This window comes from Curcuma longa, unplaced genomic scaffold (assembly GCF_044706935.1).
Source record: "Curcuma longa cultivar G26 ecotype Majalengka, Jawa Barat unplaced genomic scaffold, ITB_CL_G26_1.1 contig_25083, whole genome shotgun sequence".
Lineage (NCBI taxonomy): Eukaryota > Viridiplantae > Streptophyta > Magnoliopsida > Zingiberales > Zingiberaceae > Curcuma > Curcuma longa.
In genome coordinates this window covers 1-7,705 of record NW_027432633.1, presented here as the reverse complement: position 1 = coordinate 7,705, position 7,705 = coordinate 1, and the positions used below count along the sequence as shown (strand labels likewise).

Below are 7,705 nucleotides of genomic sequence, written 5' to 3'. Positions count from 1 at the left end.
AGTCCAATGGTCATGAGCTCGGGTTGCACATGCTCATAGGTATAACCATTAATTTGAGTTGGATCCGTCAGATTGGCCCGTCCCGTCAAGCAATTTAGGCGGTTTTGGTTGAAATTTTATCAATCCATTTTAAGATGGGTTCAGATGAGTTGACCCGCCTAGGCCCGTGACCCGCGTGGGTTGGCACCACAACTCGCTTGAGTTGGCCCACAGATTGAGAAAATTTATTTATTTATTTTAAATTTTAAAATTAAAATAGAAAACTCAATGAATTAGTAGGTTTAATCCATCTAAATTACAAATCAAGTTTAACAATTTCAACTTAATCAATTTAAATTGTAATCCAAACTTAAAATTTTTAATATTTTTTTATTTTTTAATAGACCCGTGAGTTGATCTGCCTAACCCGCAACCCACCTTGGGTTAGATTGGATTAGAGATTTCTTAACCTACCAAATTGATGAGTCGGTTTATTCCGCCCTGTTATTTGATGAATTTTTAATGGATTGACCAGCTCTACTCACAATCTCATTGAATTTTTTTTTTTATTTTCTTTATGTTTTTTATTAATAATTTCTTTGCTAAAGGGGGAAAAAGATATTTAGATATTTTAATTATTTTTTTAAAACTAACCCAAACTCATTAAATGGGGAAGCGTGAGAGATGAGACAACGTAGTCAATCTACAGCTGTGGCTATCCGAGTGTAAGGAAGAAGGCAATGCCACGCTCTCAAAATGCATAGGCACTTGGCAACACTCCAAACTGCCCTTTTCCACCCACCCAATGCCTCTTCTCTTCCTTCTGGCAGTCAAATATACAAGTTCAGTTCAGCTAAGCATGGGGAGACAACTGGATCCCTTCGTCAGTCTCTCTATCTCTATCGTCTCCATCTCCATCTCCATCTCCATCTCCATCTCTGTCATCTCTGTCTCTGTCACTGTTTGTGATGTGATCAAGCTTCAAGATTATAAATAAAAGGCTGGCAGGGCAGTGGGCAGTATTGAGATTGAATGTTAATGGTGGTCGTAAGTAGCTCGCTTCCATCCATGAACTCCGGTGAGTCCACCTTCACGGCAGTGTGGCCGCGCCAGCTCCGACGACTACGCCGCGAGCTCCGCCTTGGAAGGGCGTCGGCCGACCGCGCCCTCATCGACCGGGCCCTTCTCCAGTACGAATCTTTCTTCGTCGCTCGGTCGGCCGTCGCCCGCACCGACCCGGTGCTGGCCTTCGCCGCCCCGTGGGCCACCGCCCTCGAGCGCGCAGCCCACTGGGTGGCCGGGTGGCGCCCCAACTCACTGATCCACCTCCTCTACTCCGAGTCGAGCCTCCGGTTCGAGTCGCAGCTGGCGGACATCCTGATGGGCGTGCACTCGGGAGACCTGGGCGACCTCAGCGCCGCCCAGCTTGCCCGCATCGACGAGCTCCAGCGGCGGACGGTGCGGGAGGAGGTGGAGATCGGGGCGGAGATGGCGTCGGTGCAGGAGGGCGTGGCGGAGCCGTTCCCGCTGTCGGACGCGGAGATGGAGGAGAAGGTGGCGGCGCTAGGGCGCGTCATAGGCCGAGCCGACGAGCTGCGACTGCGGACGCTGCGGGAGGTGCTTTCCATCCTCGAGCCGCTGCAGGCGGTCGATCTCCTCGTCGCTGCAGCAGACCTGGAGATCGGCATGCGGGAAATCGGACTGGAGCACGACGGCGAACGAGGCTAGGTAGGCAAATTCATTGTGTCATTGCTCTTCGTCTTCCCGAATTGGCTTTGCTTTTGTGTGAATGGGCGACTGTATCGGTGAAGTTGTTGTCCAGTGCATGCATGAGCAGAGCAGAGCAGAGCAGAGCTTTAGGGTTTCAAACTAAACCCTAAAACCCAGAATTCTGAACCTTAATAAAACTCTAAATCCTGGAACCCAATAAAATCCCAATGCAGTATTTGACAAAGACGCAACAGCACAGGGGTGTAAATGAGCAGGCAAAGCCTTAGATGTGGTTTAATCAATAAGTTTATTTATAAACTAATTTTAGTGACTGTTATGGTTGTGGCGAACCGGAACCAGAGTCAAGCACGGGTTTAACCCAAAGTAGATGACTCGGCGCCATGCTCGACTGCCAAGTAGGCCTATGGTGGGGTCAGTCCGAATTAGCTCTCGACTCGCGAGCTAAGTCCCTACTCGAGCCGAGTCCCTTTTCGAGCCGAGTCCTTACTCGAGCTGAGTCCCTTTTCGAGCCGAGTCCCTCCTCGAGCTGAGTCCCTTTTCGAGCCGAGTCCCTCCTCGGGCCGAGTCCCTTTTCGAGCCGAGTCCTTTCTCGAGTAGAGTCCCTTCTCGAAATCCTCCCAGGATGCCGATCCCCCGCAGAGATGCGTCCCTCGATGCCCAATATACATCTCCGAGCCGAATCCTCATTCGAGTCTCATCCCACGAAGTCGATTCCTCCTACGAACTCGCAGCCTCCCAGTCGGCTCGGCTATCGTCCCTTTATTCGGATTCGGCTAAGGCTCATGCAGAATGGTCATCACGGTGCCCGACTCCACCAATTCCATCATTTCTTCTGACAGTGTCATACTCTGTAATTATGATCGCCGCCCTGACACCCACGTGCAAAATGACCCTACAAACGTATGTCAGCGATGGGACTTATAATCTAATCATTCCATATCTTCCTGACAAGGTAATAACTAACGATAGGACACATTCTTTAATTAAGATATGACATTACACCCCTCTCCTGTATAAATGCGGTCACTCCCCTCTGCCCTCAGGTATGCGCACGCAAGACACTCACTCATCTTCCTCTTTTCTCTTCTTCTTCTTCTTCCAGCTGATTTGGCCGGCTCGCTGACTTAAGCTTTGGAGTGGTCGTGCCAGGGCACCTCCTGGCCTTCCCTCTCACGCTTGCTTTGCTTGCAGGATCCAGGGATTCAGCCCCTTCAATCCTGTTCCTCGCCGGTGAGGAGACTCGGTCGGTGACACGTCCCGGAGCATTCTCAACCGGAACAGTGACCCACTCCATCATCGTCGAAAAATTAAGGGGGCATCGTCGGCATGATGGGGCACACTGTATTCGGCGTTTTTCCATGGGGCAGACTCAGAATTTTGAAAAAAAAAATAAAAATGGTATTGAACTTTCAAAATCAGCACCATATTCTTTGAATTTTTCGAACACAACAATAAAATGGCGTTCAACTTTGAAAATCAATAATAAATTAATGTTGAACTTTTAAAATCGATACCATAGTATTCTAATTTTTCGAATCCAATAATACAATGATGTTGAACTTTAAAAATCAATACTACTTCAGTATTAAACCTTCAAAATCAATATCAAAGTGATATTGAACTTTAAAAATCAATACTACCTTAGTATTAAACTTTCAAAATCAATATCAAAGTAGTGTTGATCTTAATTTTTCAAATCCAATAACACAGTGATGCTAAACTTTAAATTAAATATCAATATAAAAGTATTGCTAAACTTTCAAAACCAATATCATATAGTTCTGATTTCTCGAATCATAGTATTCTAGACTAAATTCAATGTTATGAGATTTCTGCATTGCTTTTGAATCCCACCAAAATCCTAAAGCCTCAACTTCATGGCCTTCTAATGTAGAAGGATCCAAAAAATTTTATTACTATTTTTAATAATTTTTTATTTAAAATATTTTTTGATAATTTCTATCTTTTATAAGTTAGAATTTTTGATCTATATAAGCGTTTGTCTAGTTGATATTGGAAAGTTTTTGCTTTTGATGAATAATATTTTTGATCATGTCGTTTTAACCCCTTTTTCTATTTTCTAGTATTCTATCGAATCAACATATTTTAAAAGATTATTTTCGATATTCGCAATCGAACTAGTGGAATCAATACTGCTCGCAAGATAATCGCTATTCTATTCAGTGTCAGTTGGTATCAGAGCATTAATGTAGAAGGATTCGAAGATTTTTATTATTATTTTGGATAATTTCCATCTTTTGGTAATTTTTAAGTATTTTGGCATTTAGAGTATTTTTTATAATTTCTATCTTTTATAAGTTAATATTTTTGGTCTATATAAGCATCTATCTAGTTGATGTTGAAAAATTTTTCTTTTGATGAATAATATTTTCGGTTGTGTCATTTTATCTCTTTTTTCTATTTCCTAGTATTCTTTCGAATCAACAAGTTTTAGAATGTTATTTCTGGTATTCGCAGTGGAACCAACGGAATCAATACTGTCTGCAAGATAATTGTTATTCTACCCACGTCACCTTTTTATCCGTGTAGAACCTATTTAAAAAATTCAATTTGTGTGTCAATTAATACAGAGCATAAGTTCATGCAAGAGGCTTAGAACCAGGGTTGCATTCCATTACTACACGACCCTCTTCCATTCCATGCTCAAGTTTTAGTTTTTCAAATTATTAAGGTTCATCAATGAATTTCTATTAAAACTTATTGATGGTCTATTCATCTCAAATAAGACTCAATCCAAATTTAGTAGCTTTATACATTGCCCCTGTGTCCCACCATGCCCTAAAACCTCAGTTTTATGTCCTTATCTCTATAGAGCTTGTTTACCTATGTGTCAATCGACACAGAGTCATAACTTCATGTAGGAGGATCAGAAATAGTGTTGCATACCATCTCTAGATTTTTTACACTCCTCTATTCCACTCCATGCCTAGGGATCAGTATTTCAAATGCTCTAGGTACATCAATAAGTTTTGATCAAAATTTATTGATAGTGTTTCCTAGCTCTGATTAGACCTAATCCAAGTATAGGAGGTTTTTGCATTGCCTCTGACTCCATCCATGCCCTAATGTCTCAAATTCATGACCTTCTTATCTGTGTAGAGCTTGTTGATAAAATTTCAGCAGGTGCACTAATTGATCGGACATTTGACATTGAAAAATTCGAATCATAGTTGACCGAACACTTGCAGTTGAAAGTATAATAGAGAGTTGGCAGTGGAGAAGTCCAAGTGGATCATGATTAATAGGATACTTGACGGTTAAAAGTCCAATAGAGAATTTGCAAGAACGAAATCCAAGTAGATCCTGATTTACCAGACACTTAACAAATGATTGAAGTTCTAATAAGTCATGAGGGATCAAATGTTAGGCATGTGGGTGAAAGTCCTAACAAATTATAGAAGACCAGATGTTAGACGTTAGGGTATTTGGGCGTTGAGGTTGAGGTGATTAAATACATCGGCGCTTTTCTATTTGTGATTTGTTGGGTGAATTTATAATATTATGATAATTTTGTACTATTGGAAATTAGATTGATGTCACTCTTGCTCGATCATAATTTACAAACAACATAAAAAAATAAGTGTTATTACAATAGTTTTAGATTCAATGACATCGGTTTGGAAGCGTTGTCGTTAAGTGTTATTACAACAGTTTTAGCATCAATGACATCGGCTTGGAAGCGTTGTCGTTAAGTAATATTACATCGATCGAAAATCGTTGCTAAAATTGGTGTTAAACAGATATTACATCGATTTTACACCATTGCAGAACCGATGTCGTTGAGTGATACTACATCGGTAAATAACCGATTCGAAAACCGATGTTGTTAATTGATACTACACCGGTTACAAATCGATGTCTAAAATGTCATACCTTTTACAGCGCCTTCATAGACAGCGGTCGATTTTCTCATAGACACCGGTGGAAAACTGATGTCTATGACTGTTTTTCTTGTAGTGGGGCATGAGAATGGAGAAGTCCAAATAGTCTAAGGAGGATCAAATATTTGGCAATGGTAAAGTCTTAATAGATCAAAGTTGATTAGATGTTAGACATAAGGAGGAAAATTCAAACAAGTCAAGGTTGACCAAATATTTTATAATGGAGAAGTTTTGGCAAGTCAATGTTAACTAAATGCTAAGCAAAGGAGAAGTCCTGATAGGTTGGAGTCAACCAGATGCTAAACAAGATGAGAGTTTAGCTTTGGTAGGGTTGATCAAAGTTATCAGTAGATAAATATAGAGTAACAATTGATTGATGAATCCTAAATTATGATTTCAAAGTTTGAAGGGGTTTGCAATATGATCAATCGAATTGTTGGGTTTAGCAGTCGACTGATGCATCAATCAAGTGAGAAACTTAATTAATTATACTATTGAAGTGAATAAAATATTTTATAGTCGATTCTAGAGCATCAGTCTAGTGATATTGGTAGATTAGTTGACTGTGCTAACCTAGATGGAGTCGTTGGATTGACAGAGCAAAGCACCGTTTCGAATTCTAACAGAATAATCGACTAGGAGGTGCTAGCAGTCGATTGTTGATCGAAAAGCAGTCATTTTGCAGGCTTTGGGGGAAAGTATTGTTGCATTCCAAACCTTCAAGAGGCAACTCAAAGCAACCAAAAGTGATCAAAATAAAGATTCATTATTGTAAAGTTGTTTCATTGGCATTGTTTTTATTTATATTGTATCTTTGTATTCTTGTTTGTGTTGCTTATAAGAATAGGTTTGTAAGATATTTCTCTACCTTCGGAAGGTCTCTGACAAGGAGAAAGAATAGTGGTGTTAATTCTAGAATGTTAAATCGTGGAGTAGGAATCAAGGGTTCCAAACCATATAAAAATCTTGAATTTGTGCTTGTGTTTTATTTGTGTTGTTTTATTTTTATTTTTGTTGTGTATTAATCTCTTATGGATAAGCACATGAGAACGATGGATCAAAATGAAATGAAATACTATTCACCCCTTCTAGCGATGATCCTAACAAAGATAAGTTTTAATATATATTAGAAAGGATAAATGAATTCTAAATGAACTTACTGCTCAATGTGTGTAAGAGGAAGAGAGATTGAAGAAAGATAAAATTGAAATGTTCATTTAGCACCTAAATATCATGATAATGCACTACAAAAATCTGATCAATTTAGGATGAATATTAGCGACGAATATTTTTCGTTGTAAAATTAAAATAAATTTAGCAATGAAATATATATATTTGTCGCCAATTTATACTAAATTTTACGATGAAAATTACTTTATTACAGAATTAGCAATAATAAATTTCATTGTAAAAAATATTTTTATCATCAAATTTATTGTGAAATAGCAATGAAATATATTTTGTTGCTAATTTGTGATGAATAAAATATTTATCACAAATTTAGCAATGAAAAATAAAATAAAGGCTAATTCGGCAACCGATGAATTATTCATTGTGAATGCACGATGAAATATTAATTCATCGCATTTAAATTGGCGACGATTAAAATTTCATCGCCAAAATCTCCCAATCCCTCTTTTCTTTCTCTCATGTTTTCCCGTAGCCTCTCTGGATCGCAATTGTCGTCGTCGCGCCAATCGCCATAGTCACCTCTCCTCTGTCAGATCTCTCCAAGGAACGAAGCCCTACGTCGCCTCTAGTATTCTCCCTCTCTCCTCCCTGTCGCGTCCCTCCCGTTGAGCTTGATTATCTCTGCCCCTCCTCGCTTGTTGCTGACGGCCCGTTGTGAGCTAGGTAAAAAATATGGTGATCACATCCGCCATGTGCTTAATCATGCAAAGACGAGGGGAAAAAGTCACCATGCATCACCAAGGAGAATTGGGCTAGGATCTGTAATTTTTGAAAAATTAAGGAGAGCGCAGAAAGAGAAATCAACAGAATAAGCTCAATCAAGCTTATAATTCTGGAAACTTATCTGCGGCATATATGGGTGGTTCAATCAATATCGATGAGCATACGCGTGGATTAATAAT

At 39.8% G+C, this 7,705-nt stretch overlaps 1 protein-coding gene across 1 annotated transcript; it reads left to right on the top strand.

The window, feature by feature from the left end:
- The first annotated feature begins 1,034 nt into the window (after positions 1-1,034).
- On the top strand, positions 1,035-1,893 carry LOC141818501 (protein DOG1-like 3). The gene has a single exon (XM_074705981.1). It carries the CDS (start codon positions 1,048-1,050, stop codon positions 1,705-1,707), a length of 660 nt encoding a protein of 219 aa, XP_074562082.1. The 5' UTR covers positions 1,035-1,047; the 3' UTR covers positions 1,708-1,893.
- Positions 1,894-7,705: the final 5,812 nt, after the last annotated feature.